Source organism: Corvus moneduloides, chromosome 3, assembly GCF_009650955.1.
Source record: "Corvus moneduloides isolate bCorMon1 chromosome 3, bCorMon1.pri, whole genome shotgun sequence".
NCBI classification, from domain to species: Eukaryota; Metazoa; Chordata; class Aves; order Passeriformes; family Corvidae; genus Corvus; species Corvus moneduloides.
Window position 1 is genome coordinate 47,466,854 of NC_045478.1, and position 18,763 is coordinate 47,485,616.

The 18,763-nt window shown below is 43.3% G+C and overlaps 1 protein-coding gene across 2 annotated transcripts in view; it reads left to right on the forward strand.

Annotated features, from left to right (window-relative positions):
* Nucleotides 1-18,763, forward strand: part of SOBP (sine oculis binding protein homolog) — a 113,185-nt gene that overhangs the window by 50,220 nt on the left and 44,202 nt on the right. The window contains exon 5 of one of the 2 annotated variants that reach the window (XM_032101395.1): nt 13,381-13,476. The exons of the other annotated variant lie outside the window; for it this stretch is intronic. Within the exon in view, the coding sequence (XP_031957286.1) occupies nt 13,381-13,476 (96 nt within the window). The remainder of the gene's footprint in view (nt 1-13,380; nt 13,477-18,763) is intronic. 2 annotated transcript variants of the gene reach the window in all.

Below are 18,763 nucleotides of genomic sequence, written 5' to 3' on the forward strand. Positions count from 1 at the left end.
ACACAGGCCAAACTAACTTATCAAACCTCTTACACACCCGTTCCCACTGCCCTCAGGGCAGGTCTGTGCCTCTGGAAGGACTGGTAGCCCATTGCTCCTCAGATTCTTCTCAAGAGGGTGATACTGGCTGCTGCTGGACACAAACCTGAGCTAAGGTACCTTAGATCTGACCCAGAGTGGCCATTCTTAAGGACCCCCCCCAAGTGCTGTCAGTGCCTGGCCTTCAGACAGTTGGGATACTGCAGATAGTTATGCACGTGGTTCAGATTTAGATACAGAGTCCCTGTTTCAAGGTTGTGGTAAAAAAAAGTCTACCAGACATCTGCTTCAACCAGCGCAGGAGAATTTCCTACCATGTGTTTCCACTACCTTCAGTCCAATTTGCAGGGGGAGTAGGGAATGCAGGACTGATACCAGCTTGAAGGCTGCTGTGCAAGGCGAGGAAGAGAGGCACAATTGCTTTTTGGCTCTTGCCCACCCCCTCCTTGAATCCCTTCCTAGTGCAAGCTGCCTGCAAGCTCAGTGGGGCACCGGGGGGATGATTTGCCTGTTTGCTTCAGTCACTAGCTGGAAGCCATGCACTGGGATTGGGAATCATTGTCCTACAACAAACCAGCAATGCTATTTGTGACCCGTGGCAGTGAAAGTCCAAAACATGAAGCTAGGGCTGACACTCCCTCTCTAACTTGAGCCACTGTGCTTTTCATCACGATGCCAGGAGTTGTCAGCTGTAACTCCGGCTTTTTTTGGCTTGTGTCACAACCTAATAAGTTATAGGCCAGCTTCTCCTGTCGATGTTTTTGCTGCACAGAAGGCTTCACATTTTGTAAGCTTTTACAGCACAGCTGTGCTCAGAGATAAAACAGAATGTGTATACAGTACAGTATGCATTCAACTGATGCACTAGATTCTTCCCACCATATGTATGGAGTGGTGTGCATTTCACTCCGATACCTCACTGCCAAAACTGCCAGAAGCAAATAAACAAATGGCGGAAGAGAGACACCATATGAGGCAGTGCCAGGCACATGACCTAGACTTCCAGAAAGAGACCCAGGCTGCTTTTAAAGGATTATAGTGGACCAATTTTTTTAAGGCTCACCTCCTGCCATGTGGAATGTTCTGCCAGTGTATGCTGTGAAGTGTGCCGGTTGTTAAAGAGCACTCATAGATTTCCCCTTCCTGCTAAGCAGCTGATGTTGCTGCTTCTTGTGCTCAATACTCATTTCACCTTTCTTCGATGCCAGTGATTCCCCATCAAGTTTCTAAACTGAGGGAGAGGAACAATGGAGATGTGTGAAACAGTCTAATTCTGGAGGGAATGCTACTCTAAAAAGACAGAACACATGTAATTAAGATAATGAGATTAATAATACTAGTAACAATTTAACGATTAATATATAAACAATGGAAGTGAGACAAATGGTTGTTCCATCTCGTTCCCCACAAAAAAAGTCACTAAGTTGCATTTCACAGCATCGATGGTGAAGATGCCTGTAATAAACTGACACGAACATTAATTACATAGTTAGATGCAATTAATTGAAATGGTAATTCTGTTCCTGGAACTCACACTCTGCATATGAAAAGATGATTCCTCGGCTTCTTTTCTCTCTGACCAGCCTGTTGCTAATGAAAAGATGATGGCTACCACCACAGTCCTCCTCCTGCTAGTAGTACTGGGAAACACAGATGGATTTTCCTGTCTACTGGCCTCAATCTTATGTTAGGCTGAACATCTGTCACTACCCCAGTGGTTATCTTGTTAGCTCTGGCCTTTGCCTAAGCTTAACTTCACTCATGATTGTGTGAGGGGCAAGTAGGTGCTTTCTTCACTTTAGAGTACCTTTAGGCACAGATGGAAAAAGTGCACAAAGAACAACAGAAGTTGAGACCATTCCTGTGCTTTAGAAAGCTGATGCAAAGTGGTCTGGATGCAGGCAAGAGAATGGGGCCTTGAATTTTAGTGGAATAAGTCAGGGAATAGAAAGTTACGTGAAGTTTTTCAGGTAGCAGCAATATTTAGTAGAGTAAGAATGTGCTTAAAGTGTTTATTTAGAGCTGGTTCTTTGCTTGATGCGTGTGTACTTTCATGTAGTGGTAGTAATTAGAGCACCAGTTTCCTCCAAGCCTTGCTGCCTCCTACTGCAATATACTCTGTGACCAAGACAGAGACCTCTGTATCTCAGTCAAACAATGGGGAATTTGTGGAGCTGTGCACAGTGGATAATAGACCAAAGGCCACCTTTCTGCAGGTTTCTCCAAACTCTTCTTAGACAGGAACATCCTTTCAATTGAGCCTTAAACTGAGATAGATTAGTCCCTGTGCGGGAGACAGGAGAGGCAAGCATTCGATGTACAGCCCAGGGGCGGAGAAACATCAGGAGTACTTTGGTCTCTGAATATTGCAAAGCTCACCAGGCTGCCTTAAGTCCAGCCCTCGAATGCAGGACCCAGGGGCACTCACGGTGCCGGGGTGTGATTTTGGCAGCTCCCAGCTCTGCAGCTGTGGTACCAGTTTTGTAGAGGAGTCCTATCCACATCTTTTTTCTTCCCTGTTGAAGCAATAGCTCTGTTTTTGAGGAAAATGAGACAAACCTGTGGCAGCAGACCTATTGTACAGGCCAACAGCTGGATTTCAGCAGGCTCAGCAACACAATGGGTGACACATTTGAGGTGACGCTGAATAGTCCACAGAACAGTGAAGAAGGTCAGGGCTGTAAGCAAGGTTATTGGCTAAGTATTTGCAGTATATATTGGCAAGTAGGAGCTATCTAAGGGGCAAACACATAAGAGTCTGGAATAAACACATGGAAGTTTTAAAAAGCTGACAGTGCCACCATGAAATGGTAGAGGTGGCATGTAAATACTCATACATATGCCTGAGGAGACATCTAGTGCTAACTGGGAGTTTGCAGAGTCTGGTGAAGCTCTAAGGGATGCTTTTCAAGACAGGAGCTGAGAGTGAGAAGTTGAAAAGAGAATCATAGAATCATTAAGGTTGGAAAAGACCTTTAATATCATCAGTCCAACAGTCAAAATCGGTCATCAAGTCCAGCCATCAAAATCAGGATTACAGGATTACATGGCAGAACATGCAGACTTCTACTGTGTGGTGAGGGGCCAGGTGAGTCAGGGGCAGAGCCACCTGCCTGAATGCAGAAGACAGAAAAATGTGTTTCTTTCTGTTCCTTTTTCAAGTGGAAGCGTCCTCATTTTTTACATCTATATTTAAGAGTTAAAGTAGTATTATCTTTTTTTTCTGTAATAGCAACGCACAGAGTTGAAAAAAAGATGTATTCTGATAAACCTTGAGGCCTGGAGTAAACTGCTGGGAACAGTTAGAAGTGGATTACTTTAGATTCAGAAACCTGGCCAAAGATCTACTCACAACCACTCCCCGTGGAAGATTGCAGTGAAGGGAGCTGGGAAGACGGAGGTGTTTTTCAGCACATTCCATCTTATTGTGACAGAAAGGAGAACTCAGAATGGGACTTCTCAAATCCCAAGGCAAGTTGGGAAGATAAATTATGGTCGGTTCCCTTCCATTGCCTGAAAAGATCTGTGCGCTCTGAGCTTTCTTATGAGTTTGAACAGACAGTTTCCTGGTTTTAGACATGATGTATGTTCTTGGAATCCCTCCCAATGACAGAGGGTTGCAGTGGGCAGTAGAGAACACAGGCATGCCACTGTAATTTAGGAATAACTTTCTGCCAGTGTTGGGAGCAAGCTCAGAAGTGTTTGGGTTAGGTCCCATTTGTCAGTGAGAGTGTGGCACTCCACACGGTCATGAGTTCTTATTTAAAATGGAGTGGAAATCCTGAAAAAGGAGGGGTTCCTCATTTGGACTGTATCAGCCTAGTGCTCTGTGAAACGTCTTTGAAAGCAAAACTTTGAATTAAAGCCTCAAAAAGAGGTGTTGGGAGATGAGGAGGAAGTATTGTACCTGGTATTAGACCCAAAGGCAGTGGCAATGTTGCAACCTCAGTCCCTGACCTCTAGCTGGGCTGCTGGAAGTTAAAATGAGTTGTCCTCACCACCAGGCAGGTTTTGCTTTTTCTCTGCTTGTATGTGCCACTATCCCACCTTTTATTGCAGCCATTCATCATTGGCAGAAAGACTGGGAGATGATATTAAGGTTGTGGAATATGTCATTTGTATCAAAGCTTCCCTTTCTTCCTTTTCACCCTCTCCTTGCCCATTCTCCTGCCTACATTCAGTTCCTGTTGGGTTTTGCCCCCCTCTTCAGACCAGTGGTCCCTTGGCCCAGCTCATAAATGATTGCTTTAATAATATTACAGCCCCTCCATTTTCATGTGTGAATGACCCAAGTGACATGTGGCTTGTAACCAGATCAGGAAGAGATTTCTATTTTCACCCTTTAAAAGGCCACAGAAAATAGAGAGAATAGGATCATGCCTGTATTGCAGTGACCCCAGACAAGCATTTATGGCTGTACAGTAGCTTGCAGACACAGCCCATTTGAGGGAAAGCTTTACCAGCCAGATCTGGCCATTGTTTTTCCTTCTCTACATTTATTCAAAGCACAGAAGCGTTTCTGTATCACGAAGATGGGAATTGAAGAAAAAGAGTGCATGTAGAATTTGCCAGCTGTTTAAGTCTTATTGTTACCTTCTGTATCGATCAAATCCGTTGCCTCTTAATTGGATATTGACTGTTGTGAGGCAAATAAGGCAAGCTGTCAGAGGGGGGAGGGATGGGGCACAAGGTTTATCTTAATGGTATGTTGATCATGACTAGTCTATAAAAGCCAGTAGGAGAGGAGTTCATTAAACCAGCCTGCAATTGCTTTAAAAAAATATGGTCTGAGTCAAGATGATTAATCATATATGTGACACTGCAATCAGAGAAAATCCGCATTGTTGCTCTGGTATTAACAATGCAAAAGCTTGAAATACGCAAATGCATTGAAACAAATTCACTAGGGACAGTGATTTGTTTGGTCTGTGAGCCTTAGCTAAACCTTACCAACATCTGATGGGGTTTTTTTCTGGTGTTTGTTTTGGGATTTTTTTCCTTTTTTTTTTTTTCCTCCTTGGTGTTGTGATTTGTTTCCCTGCTTCTCTGGCAGGCTCATTGGAAATGTGTGCTTGCCCTGTGCCCAAATCTGTCACCTGGACAGGGGAACCCTTGTAGAAATGGCAGCGGTGACAAGGGATACTTGAGCTACCTGACAGTGAAACACGCAGAATACTTTGGAAATTGATTTTATCTCATAAACGATAATAATCAGGGAATGTGAAGAGAGAGGGAATGCTTATTGACTGTGCTGGTGCGAGCTACCCGTTACAAAAATGGAAGCTACCGGCAAGTCTGTAGTATATTTTCATTTCTTTCCTGGCCATATTTTAGGCTGTGTATTGAATATGTTGCAATAACTGTCAGGCATGGTCCATTAGTGTCTCTGGATCCGGCCTGTCGTGAATCAGGAGGGAGATTAGCAGGATAGGCTCACGTTTATGAAGATCCCACGCAGCTGTGACTTGCTGAAAAAATGTTCAAAGGGGCAATAAACAAAGTTTATTTCAAATTATTTCAATGTTATGTGTTTGTTATTATATTTATTCTTTGACAATTTGGAAGTGGTTATAAAAAATTTATTATATGGTTAAAGGTTTGTGCAGTTTGAAAAATTAGCTTTTGAGGCAGCCACCTGAACACTTCTCATACATCACCATGCCATGAGCTGTCAGGGAAAGGGTAGCGCAGTCCTGCGGAAGGTGGGAAAGCTGCAGAAACTGCCCGGGTATTGGCCGATAGAGGAAGGAAAAGTCTGTAAGCCTGGAATGCAGTGGGAATATGAGGTTTAATGCAGAGTTTTCACTTGAGACCATTAGGCAGTTCCCTGCTTGAGCAACTGGATCAAGGCTGTACCACCTCGGCTTGCTTGTGGGCCTGAGTCATTTAACATTTCAAACCTTCTACTCCTCTTCCTACAAAAATCAGAAAAGTGATCCAGGGCAGTAGACACTGCTATTTTTGCTTCAGTTGCTCTTTCTGGATGTACTGGGAGGCTGAAAATGATCACCAGTTTTTTCTAGGTATTTTATGACTGTGGTAGAAAGGGCCAAAAATGTACAGCATTGCAAACTGTATTAAAAGAAAATCCTGATTTTTCCTAGAAGGATGAGAAGTCCAGCAGGAAGTCAGGGTTCTTCTACAAAGTATATGAAGCAAAACTGGGGGAAGGGGAGGAAAATGTTTATAGAATCCAGAAAGGTGAATCCATTTTTTGGTGTAAGTTTTAAATGAAGTAGGATGGAAGTTATTACTTTAGCAGGCACTAGAGTAGTACTGTTATTAGTATTTCCTTTTGATCCACTTATAAGATTCCTTACATTATAATGGAGTTTGCAGCTTGCATTTTAAACATACACTGTGGAGAATTTTATACCATGAAATCCTGAGTGAAAAATTTAATACATAAAGCTGGACCATTCAGAACCATAGCCTGTGGAAGACAAACATTAAAAAAAAAATTAAAAAAAAGAAAAGATCCTTAAATAACTGTTTTTCAGATTTGCAGGCAGATTTGTTTGGATTTTTTAATGTGCTTCAGTTATGCAAGAAAATGAACGTGACAGTCCTCAGTTGCTTTGACAAGGATAATTTCAGAAACACTGCCCTATCATTCCACAGCTTGGCACTTTCTCCTTCTTTGTTGTAATGCATTTTTTCTGGGTCGGCTTTTCTCAGCAAAACTGCCTGTTTGTCAGGAGATTTTACATGTGTTCAGAAAGGGATGGTGAGGTGGTGTGGGCTGGGTTTGGTTAGAATAGCAGGTTTGACCTGGTGACTATTTATTTTTGAAGTCAGGGAGTATTTCATCTGTCAGCACAGTGGAGAAGTTTGCAGGATATTCAGAATTATGTATTTTCTCAGGGCTTAATCACACTGGCCAGATTGCTGGCTCCTGAAGTCACTTCCACACCAAACCTTCTCCTAAACATGTGGACTAGAGATGTGTTTCTAATCCAGTCTGCCACTAGTAGTTTTGCATTCAGATTTTGTATTTGCCTTTGAAATGGCAACTGAAGTTTGAACAAAGGTTAGAGTTTGGGTCTAGATTCATCACTGTCTGTACTGGACATGTCACAGTGAGGCAAGAGCAGCTGTGAGCACGAGCTGTGACAATGATAGGGACCCTTGTCTTGCTGAGGATGCCTGCAGGGGATTGAACCTCAGGCTCTGCAACTCCTTAGGGACTGCATCTCTGCAGGGATATCTTTGCTCCTTCTTGGGGACCATGTAACTTCACTCTGGGAAAGGGACTCCACAGTTGTGTTATGTACTCTAATGTGTAGGAGCCAGGAGCAGCTGAGTGCTAGGGGGAGACTTCAAGGAAGTCTGTGGAGAGATCCCAGGCAACAAAACGGCAACAAAACCTGTCTCCTGCAGTAGGCCCTCTTCTCAGGACCTGGGAAGAGCTGCACGTGCAGTCCCAAGGTTTGGCTTGTCACGGTGATGCCTTTCGGCTGGCTTCTGTCCACTGGTGCCTTCTTCCAGCATAAACAAGGTCTCGGTTCCTAACTTAAGTACTGGGTGGAGATGTGCACGTGTGTGTTGGTACATGTGTTCATGTGGCGTGTTTGGGGAGAGAAGAGGAGGCAACAAGTCAGCAAAAGCCCTTCTGGTTTTTCTTTGCATACTTAATAAAGAAGTTACAAGAGGGCATATTCCGAATTTCTTTTTAACTTTGTAGATCACCTCCAGTAGACAGATTGTCTCGCGGACCACTTCCCCTCCCCTTGGCGATCAAATAACATTCCTGTGGTGACTACAGCAGTTGCTTACATGGAAAAATAATGTTAGGAAAGTATTTAATGTATTTTTAGCTGTCTTTAAATGCATTTTAGCAGCTGGAAACAAGGGGAGTTAGTAGCACCTGACCTGCAAGCTCTCCGTAGACCACCACCAAGTGTGCAGAGAGCCACTGCTGGTAAAGAGACCCCAGGCTGGAAAATGTTGGGTAGGGTGGTTACCTCTAACCTGTACTGGTCACAGGAGGTCAGGCAAAAGGGATAACCTCAATTTTTGTGGGATGTAAATGATAACAGCTTGATAAACAACCAGTGTGGTTTTTGGTCCTTCCGTTTCACTGATCTGAGTCTTGGGAGATTTTATACAACCTTGTTTTGACATGTTTTCAAAATACCTGGGACTTTTTCAAAAAGCTTGAGAAGATTTTAGAGGTTTGGAGTGGTAAAACACTACAACTGTGGAGATTAGTGAATAGAGTGCAGCTGAGAGAGGCAACAAGCAAATAAATACCGCTTATTCCATCACTCTGTGATTCAGGAAAATCCTGAAATCCTTGTGAAGAGCAAACCTCTCATCAAACATTAGTGGGAGCTTTTCCTGAGGGAAGACTTTCTCTGAGCTGAGGGCTGGCTCATTCCTGTAACTGAGTGGTTGCTGAACCAGGGAACATCCTCTCTGGACCGTCTTCCCTGGCCCTGTTCCATTCCCAGCACAGCACCACCACCCAGGACCCTGATGTTGGGCTCCCCCACCACGACAGCAAGTATGTTCATATTTCTGGGAAAACTATACCCAGCAGGTGGAAGTTTAGTACTATTTTTACTATTGCTGGTGCAGTGAATGTAGCGAGCATGATAATTGATTATCTGGGACAACAGAAATGAACAGGAACTAGAATTTCAAGGATTAGGGTCTCCCTGAGGATTTCCTTCGAGTTTCAGTGAAAGGAAAGATAACCTTTGTGGTGGAAACGGAAGCACAGCTTTCAGTTCCCATCTGCAGCCAGCCTCTGGAGACAATAGTATTAAGGGTGATGTGAACTTCCTCTGTTCATCACCACGGGACAGGAGCCTCCATGCAGTCATCTGCACTTCTATAGCAACGCTATTCAGCTCCTTGCAGCTTCTTTTCTGTCCTACTAGAGACATCCAACTAATGCCTGCCGCCTTTAACATATCTGGGGGTAACATTCCCGTGTTTCATCTGTTTCAAAGGACATTTATGGAAATTAGGTGGCAATTTTATCCCTAGTAAGCAGACTAATATTCTGTCACTCTGCCTTACTCAAGTGACTGTTGCTCTTAATGTTAGGTGGTTTTGGTTAAGTGGCATTAAAGTTTTGTGGACTAAGCAGTAGGAGTTCATTGCAAATGCATTGTCCCATTTTAGTGGAAGCTTTGAATGAGCAAGTTCCATCTTAATAAATTATTTGGTTCGACCTGCCTTGTGACTTATACTATCATAAGATCCTGCCCTTAATATTAAAATGTAAGCACAGATTTCCTCTTCCAAGGCTAAAGCTGCATAAAAAGACTTACACTGAAGCTAAGAAATCCTCTGTCTGGATCAAGATAATTTTCTTCTGAGAATAAGGAGAAACAAATATCCACGCTCCTTGGAGAGGATGAAATTCTGCTGTAGATTGTTCTTCCTCCGTTGTGTTAAAAAAAGGAATCTTGACTGAATATATAGTCTGTTTCCAAACTATTGGCATCTTTCACAAATATAGGCTGGCTGGCTTACGAGCAAATAGCACAGTTTCTGTAGCCAAAGATAGTTGTCATCATGCACTTATTAATGAGCAGACATATCTCTGAACATCAAAAGCTGTGCTATTTTCAGAGAGGTCCTTTCAGATCCTGTTTTCTGGTTTGTTTTTTTTTCTAATTTTTTTTTTCCTTAGCCTCCTGCCATTTTCTTTCAAAGCTCAGCAGTAGAAAGCAGAGAAAAAAGGGACCTAGGACAGGAGATGCTCTCATCTGTCCAGCTTCCCCACATCAGGAGCTACTCCATGTATGTCATTCCTGGCAGATGTTTGCCTCATCTGCTCTTAAAAATGTCCAGTGATGGGGCTTTGACAGTCTCCTTAGGCAATCTGCTCCAGTGCTTTGCTGTACCTGTCATTAAGAAGGGCTTCCTGATATCTAACCTGCAATTAAAGGCCATGATTTCCCACACAACCCATCATCAGGCTGACCTTACAGCCAGACCACCTCCACCAAGTCAACTGCCATTTCCTCACTAGATCCTCTTTGCCAACACCGCTCCTTGGGCAATGTGCTCTATGCTGGCAGTAGCAGTAAGGTGATGTGTGTGTGTGTGTGTGTGCCACTGGTCTTGTCAAGTGTCCAGCCCGGTGTCCCCAGGGGCTGGCGATGGGCAAGTTTCCCTCTCGGATCCCATGCAGCTGACGGGAAGGCGGCTGTCTGCCAGTAGAGGGTATTGAATTAGGAGATTCAGTAAATCCCAGGAGAGGCACTGCCACAGTGAAGTTGCAGCAGTTTTGCACTGATAAAACTAGCAGTGCTAACCATGGTTCCAGGCCTCAGAACACGAGCTGATGCCTTTTTTGTCCTGGAACAAAAAGTGCTGTGAGAGTAGTCATATTGTCCCATATATTACATACATGCAATCAATCACATCTAGCAGTTCAGACATACATTTTTTGATGAGAGCATTCCAATAATGATTTTAGCAGTATTAAAGCTTTTTTTAAAAAAATCAGAGTGATCACAGATTTGGCTTGGGTTTTTTTGCCGTTGTTTTCTTTTCAACAATAGCCTCCCATGGCAGCCAGGCCTGATGGCAAAGCTGTAGATGCCAGCTTGCTGCGAGTGAGCTTGAGATGCTGGGGAACCAAGGCAGTCACTGGTGTGCAGCAGTGGTTGGGAGTGGGTCAGTGTAGGCACAGCTATATCACAATATTACCATTGCAAGATAAATTCTGATCCACTTTTTTAATGTGCTTAGAACAGGGATGAACATTTTAAGAGTGTTTCCTTCTGCAAATTATTTACAACTGGAGTATGGTAGTAATGAATTAATGTTAAGATACTGGAGAGTTAGTCCTGGTCAGAGTAGGTGTTTTTCACAATGGAAACCAGCTAGCTAAATTAGGTATATTTCTGCTGCCTGAGCAAATTATGGCAGTATGTAGCTAAACAGGTTTTGATACTAGAAATTTCAGTGACATCCAAAATTAAATAAAGCAAAGTTTGGATCAGTAGGAGCAGGGGCATGTTGCCATGAGCAGGGGTGAATAACCTTTGTGTAACTGGTAGTTTTGGTAAGCGGGTCAAGGTCAGTGGGGTTTGCCTCTATATTTTGACAGATGCACTGCAAACACCCTGATATCCATTTGTTTTACAAGGTGTGTGTGTGCAGCAAGATAACGCTCCAGAGGGTCACTGGCAGGTTACAGTGTGCCAGCCGTCACATGCACAATGTATTGCGTGGTGCCAAGATAAAATTTCAGGGATCTGGGGGCACCAACAGCGATTCAGAGCCCCACACAACACCTGTGCCCCACCAATATCTCCCTAGCTGTCCATCACTGAGCATCCCATTGGCATCTGTTTTCCTGAGCTGACAGGTCTGTTTCTATTTGTGCAAGGCATTTTTAAGGCATTCATCCCCCAGTTGTCACCTAGATGACCTGGAAGAGCTTCAGTGAGTTGCCCATATTCCTTCATGGAGGAGAGGAAAGGACAAAGTTTGTTTTCAGAATGAGAATTTGGGTGGGGAGAGTAAGGGGGGGGAGGTTCAGCAAACACAGATTTGAACTTTGTATTCCATGTAGCATGGAGGTAGACAAATTGTGTCAGAGAGGTTTCAGTTTCAAACTAATAATAAGAATGCATTTAAACCTTTGTCAATATAAGAGTGATTTCAGATGCTCAGGAATCCTCTTTCTTGTGGTTTTAAAGAAAAATTTTAAACATTTTTTACCCCATAACTATTGAGGGTGTAGAATGAAAATACCTATAAACTGCTAGAAACAGAATAAACTTGTTTCCCACTTCCCAGTTCTGTAATAATCATCACTTTTAGGTACTTCTCAAAATACACCTTTGGACTAATTTTGCACTGTTAAAAATGGCATTTTCTGTTGGGCAAACTGTGTTCACGCCCCATGGCTGGCAAGCAGAGGCCCGAGTCAGAGCCTGCTGGAGTCAAGGGGCTTTCGTTGAGGTGCAGACCCTTCATGTTTTCCTAAAAATCGACAGTACTGTTAGCCCACGTCTCCCCTTTCCCACCCCGTCTCCTCGGGGAGAGGCAGAAGCCTGTTTGAAGACAAACAAGTCACAGAGCCTGCAAGGTGTAAATATCTTTCATGAATGCCAACGCTGAAAAGCCTGAGTGCTGGGCGTGTGACATGCGACGACAGGCGGTTCACGCTGCGCAAGGGGCGAGCAATATGCCAGTGCTGCCACAGGCGCCGAGGTGTGCCCGGATGGCACCTGGGCATCCCTGGACACCCCCGCCCCAGGAGCACACACGGGGCAGCAGGAGGGATGGGGAGCAGGGTACCTGCTCCTCGCCCCGCTGCCTCTGCCTGCACCCCTCGCCCCCGATCTGGTCACCCCGCCTCTGCCCTCCTCCTCTCCCTGGCTTCTTTGGGCAGGGGCTGATTTAAATAGGTTGGCAGGGAGCCAGGAGCTCATCATTTTAATGCAGTGTAAAATGGAATGTGCATAATTATATGCAAGCCATATGTGAGGGAGACAGCTCAGCTGTGAATTTCGGGAGGCTGTGAGAGGGAGAGAGCGAACAGTCAGGAATCAGATGAGATGGAGCGGAACGGAGTGCAAGTGTCACTCAAATGAACAGTGTAATGAGCGTATTGCTGACACTCCTCCTTTCACCTGCTTCTCCCTTTTGCTTTAACTCAAAAGCAGAAAACGCTCGAGATGAGAAGGGAAAAATACTATATGCGAGCAGGATTGCTAATGGGCTCTGGTAATGTCTCCATTTAAACTTCAGCTTTCTTAATTAACAGCGTAGTTACAAATAACCAGTAACTTTTAATGCATCTTTGTCATTAAATATTTTGACCACATTTGACTGAAGGATCATTGTTCTCACTAGATGATTGCTCCTTTCAAAGCTTCACTTAAAACATGGAGGGGGAATCAATTTATTTGTAATAGTATTACATGTAAATTATGAGTATGAAAACTTTTTTTTTTGGCCTTACTGTTAAACTGAAAATACAAGTACATTATCTAGGGATCACTTAAGCATGTCAAAAAGTTTAAACAAGTACATATGTAATGTAATCCTGAAAAATGCAATGGAGTAAATTGAAACCCTGAGTTTCTCACAGTTTCCAGCTCAAATATTTCATTTTGGTTTTGTCTTTTGTTGTTTTAATTATTACTCCACAATGAATTTGCATGTTCAATCTAAGCTATGTAAGAAAACAGCATCCCAAGTTCTCGTATCTAAAAGGTGTACTGACTATTTAAAGAAACTTTTTAATAATGTTGTATTTTGGGATTCCCGTCTGTTTTAATGATCTGAGCTGTTATGCTTTTAGCTATTTTTTTCCTTCCATTATTTGTAAGTCCCTAAATAGGCCATTATATTTCCCTTCAGGCTAGAGATGAAGATGGACATGCTGAAAATTTTCCCCAGCAGCACTATGCTAAGGAAACTCCAAGACTTGCCTTCAAGAATAACTGCGAACTACTTGTAAGAATAACATACTTACAACAAGTCTAGATTGTTACTTTAGCACAGTGAAAACCGTTTTTTTAAAGGCTTTTGTTCATTATGACATACATTACGAAATATGATAGGTTTTTTTACTGTTTTCACGTTCTAATGCTAGTTCTGCTATCCATGAACAGTTTAAGATCTCAAATTGCTTGAAAAATATCTTATATTTGATGTCAGCACATGAATGGCCTTGTCTTACTACCTTGACTTGCACTGGTAAATCAGGGAGAGCCATGCAGGGAGTGGCTGGTCATGCACAGAAAGCCCCCCCCCCCTTCCTCAAAAGTGCCCCAAAACTCACTCTCCCATCCACCTTTTATCTCTGCCTTGTTTTCAGGTGGCAGCACTGCATTTCATTGTGCTAACAGGCAATCCTCCCTTTAGAGCTCGCCTATTCCTCCCCTTCATAGCTGCATGCAATCCAAAGCATCCTCTCCTCTCCACTCCTCTCCTCTCCATTCCTCTCCTCTGCTGCGGGGAAAGAGCGAAAGCCAGGAAAGCACATACAGGGAGCCTGGAGTGTTTACAAGCCATAAGAGAGATGATATCAGCTGTGAAAGAATCTCTGTTCCAAGGCAGGGTTAATTCGCTGTTCATTTTAGCATTTGCAGCTAGACGAGATTAAAAGCAAGCAGGAATGGCTATTATATTTCTATTAAATGAATCTGTTGGGACCTAATGTTCTTGATTAGCTTGCGAAAACGAGTGCTCCACCATGAGTTTTTCTGTTTGCCTAAAGTAAACAGAGGATGAATTGTAATACATTTAAAAGAGATTCGTGCATGGCTTTAGAAAAGGGAGGTTTAGATACATCGGTAGATCTCTCCCTTGCATTCGCCTTCCTTCTGGTCTGTGCTTAAGTAAACTGTATCATTTGGCTAAATGGAAGTGTTTGTGGAGAGTCAGTACATGGGGTTTTGCTTTGAAACATTTCTTTTCTTCTTGTAACCAGAGAAGAGGCGGGTGGCAGTGGAGAAGCAAGCTGTGTTTTATCTGCGTTAAAGCCCATGCCTGCCCTCCCAGGATGCAAGGCCAAGCACTACTCTTGGTGCCCCAGGTGCAATAGGCAGTGAAAGTTGAGCTGATGAGCTGATAACCCAGTGCTGAAGTTGGCGCCCAGGTCCAGTCAGCTGGTCAAAGAAGCCCACACCAGGAGGCAGCAGCCCCGGGGTGGTGGCCAGTCCCTGCTCCCCACACTGGCCAGAGTGCAGAGCATCTTGGCCACACCTGCACTACTGGGCCCACACTCTCCTACCCCACATGTGTCCCCTGTGCTGAGCCAACCCTTGGTTAGGTAAAGACAATGTTTTTTAGAGCCACAGGTGTCACTTAGAAGGTTCAGTTTGTTTCCAGTATAATTCTCCCCAGCCAAAGGCAAGGTGACCCGTGAGATCTGGTCTTGGTTCCCCTTAAACCCTTTGTGAAGTTCCTGGTGGTTTCAGGCATAGCAGTGTTACACCCTAAGGGGAGGAAATTAGACAAACACAAAAAGTGGTTCCCTGGTGTACTCATAGTTCTTGTGCCAAATAAATGAAGCTGTTTCTTCAAGGCCATGCTTAATTACTGTGCTGCTAATCAGGCCTGACGAACCATCACAGCACACCAAGATGCTCCCAAAGTCAGTAGGGCTTCTTGGTGTTGAAGGAATTTAGGAATAGAGACAACATGATATAAATCATACAGTATTTCCATTGAAAATCTGCTTTATATTTAGTGCAAGCCATCAATGAACCAATTAACCCACTTTGTGCTATTAAAATCAGGCATTCTTTTAATGCCCAGTTGCTTATTCCTCTATTAATATGCATTTAAGTTTTTGCTTTATTATATCACCACTGTGTCTGGCAAAAGCTCAAGTCATCAAAGTTAGTCTTTGATGTGCTTTTTTGGACAAGTTTCAATTCTTGTTTAAGGAAGTAATAAAAGCAATTTGTTATAGTTTTATTTTTCCTATTCTATTGGAAACAAAATTGGCAGGGATGTAATCTGTACTCAATTTGTATGTGGAAAAAAAATAGTAGAAAAATAATGAATATGTACCTCTGCTATCTTTAAAGATGTATTTTAGGAACTTTCAGTGAAAATATGATGTTGAGCCTAGGTGTGGGTGGTGGGGGAGCTAGTGTTATTTGTTGAAGATGCTGTGTTTCACAGAGAGGTGGTGTTATTCCTTCTACATTTTACTTTTTGGAAACAATGCTATATTAAAATGTGCTCAAATTTCAAAAGCTAATTTCACCAGAACTGGCCATTAAGAAACCTTCTTTCTCTTAAAGGCTAGTCAGTATTCCTTGGGAGAGGCGGGGAAAAAAAGTGAAAGAAAGGAGTGGGGACAGCAGATCCTCTAAAAAAATACTTTCCCAGTGGTGAAAACTTGCCCAGAATCTAACAGCGCAAGTCAGATGCCAGCTGAGTGAAAAGACAAGGTTTTTTAAGTGAAAGAGAAACTGAAACTTGTTTATACTTTTGAGAATGAGGGAATCCTTGGAGTTTTCTGAGTGCAGTTCAGATAAATAGAGTAATAGTCTGTCAGGTGAAATTGGAGGCTTCAGCACCAAAGTGCTTTCTTTGCTTTAGGGTTTAGCTGCCATTTTCCAGTGAGGTTTGTTTCGGCAAGGGCAGGCTTCTCTGGGAAATGCTCCTGCTGGGAGAGAGCTGCCAGGCAGGATCCAGGGCTGGGTTGCTGCTGCTGGGTCTGCATGCCAGGGCTCTCCCGCAGGAGCCAGACTACACTGGCTGAATCTTAACATCCCAGGTCACAGGCACACACAGCAAGCTTTAACTCTTCAATACTTGGAGAGATTTTAAAGCATGGTAACATAGAGTATTGCAAAAGTAACGTGGAGTATTACAAATTTTATGCGTTCTTCATTGCTTACACACCACAAGAGGAGATAATTTGATGAGGTACAATAGCTTTTCTGTTTGTTTTAGGCTTTTTTGAATGTGAGCGAGTTTGACAGGAAATAGAAGGAAGAAAGGTATCATTTAGGCAGAAGAAAACCCTGAAGTGTATTCAGTAGTTCTGCTCATTAGGAAAAGCAGTAACAATTAAATATTTTGGTTAGTATAGAAAGCCATTTTGCAGTTATGGGATTAGAATAGGGTACTCATTTCCCAAGCTAATTCCATATATGTTGTGTCCTGGCATTTGTTGTAGGGCACTAAATCCAGAGGGGTTAAGATGCTCTAATCAATGAGCACATCAGATTTTCCTTGTCGACTTTACAGTATTTTTGAGAATCATGTTGTCTAAAGTTTAGCTATCCATGATAAATATCGGGAACTACATAAAAGAAATCTATTTTTAAAGAGCCAGGTCAGCATGCTGTCTTGGCCAGCCATCCATTCTTCTCCCATAGGCACTGCCTCAGGATTTTAATTTCTTATTCCGTGAGTGGCTGGAAGCTTTTCTTTCAGGCACATCTCTTTGTTTCCAGAAGGAAAAGGCAGAATTTAGTCCCCGCTGTAAGCTGATTGTCAAGGAACAGTACAGTCCAGCTAATAGTGGATGTGGGGAGAAAGATGGGATTAACTGCTGAGAAAGGGGAGGCTGGAGTGAAAAGGCCAGCAAGAAGCCCACAGCCCCAGCTCTAGCCAGATGAAATTCCTGAGCCATTGCCTAGAGAAAGGAAAAATCCATCTGGCACCTACCCAGGTTAGTCAGGGTAGGAAGAGTCATGCTTGGTTGCCTTTTAACAAAAGTGGGAAAGAAAAAGCAGCAGTTCGTCCTTCCTCCCCCCATTTACTCAGAATATTGAGTCAAGGTTTCAGATTGGCATGCTGCTGTATGAGGTAAGGAGGTTTTGATGGGTTAAGGAAATTAAACATCAGGTTGCTTTCCAGATCATTTGTTTATGGAGATGATGTGAGTACCACCCACTGCTATGGGATTATATGTAAAGCAAACAAATAACCAAACAAAACATAAATATCCTGAAGAAAAATTCATTTCCAGTCCTACACCCAGCTGAATCCATGCTTTTCCTTCAGTAAAATCATGATCTTTTCATCTTTGAAATCAAAAAGTCTGTTCCTAGTAATTCTGCTCTGAGAGGATAAATTTGTGAATGCAGTATGAGAAAAATTATAAGTCCTGGTGCGTAGAAGCTATTATGTAAAAGACACAATATTGGATTTAATGCTATTGGATTTAATGCAAACTCACCTACGGCCAGTTGTCTTTAATCACTGACAAAAAGAGGCAGAGAAAACTCTGAAAACACATCTACAAGAGAAACATGAAATGCAGAATGTTCTCTTATGAGCAAAAGGCCTTTGGGGAGGCTGTGGCAAAGCTGAGGTGAGCCAGAGCTAGAGCTAATGCTTTGCTTGAAGTTGTGGTCACTCTGCTCTGCTGTTCCAGCACTAGAGGCAGAGTCAGGACAAACAGCACATGTGGGGCACCCAGACAGGGCAGCGGGCATGCAGGCAGGTTAACTTCAGAATTATGGCACTGGAACATGGGAAAGATTTCATACCTAGACGGACATTAAAAAGCACTGAGAATATTTGTAATCAGATGACGCCAATAGGTTTTGCAGTTGTAGTCAAGTTAAATGTAAATATGCATATTGGTATCCTTTGAAGGCCATGAGAGTTTTGGTTTCAGAAAGTGAGGCTTAAATTCATTTTTTTAAGGTGCCTGACCTGCTTACTGTGCCCCAGTGTCAAGCAAAACTGCTCCCTGTTAGTGCTTCAGCAATAGAAGAAAATACCTCTCAGTCCATTTAAAATCACAGTGCCTTCAAAGAAGGACTGAATTAGGAGAAATAACTTTGCTCGTTCCGTCTCTTGCCCTTCCAGCCTTTTTGTCTTCCCTGCTGTCTCCTTATTCCTAGCAGTGTGGAGAGAAAGAAAGAAGTTCACTTCCCCTTGTGCTTTCCCTGGCTCCTCCTTCACCCTGTTAGGTGCAAAGTAGAGGAGGGAGAGGGAGAGCACTTCATTCTGGCCACAGATTGGGGATGCGCAGGGCTTTTGGCCAGATAGCTAGAGCAGGAGTGCTGCCCAGCAGCTCTGAGGGATGCAGGGCCACATCTAGCCTGTCAGGTACCAATCCTGTGATCAGGAGGTGATTCTGCCACACTGGAGAGGCAGGAGGGGAGACAGGGAAGAGACCTGTGACACCTTGTGGAGTTCCAGATCATAGAGCTACCGAGCCTGGTGAGAGTTTAAAACCTCCACAACCATGCTTAAATGCTGTTTCAGCATCATTCGATGTTTGTCTCACTGCTGGTGCAGTTTTTTGATGGTTTTCTGA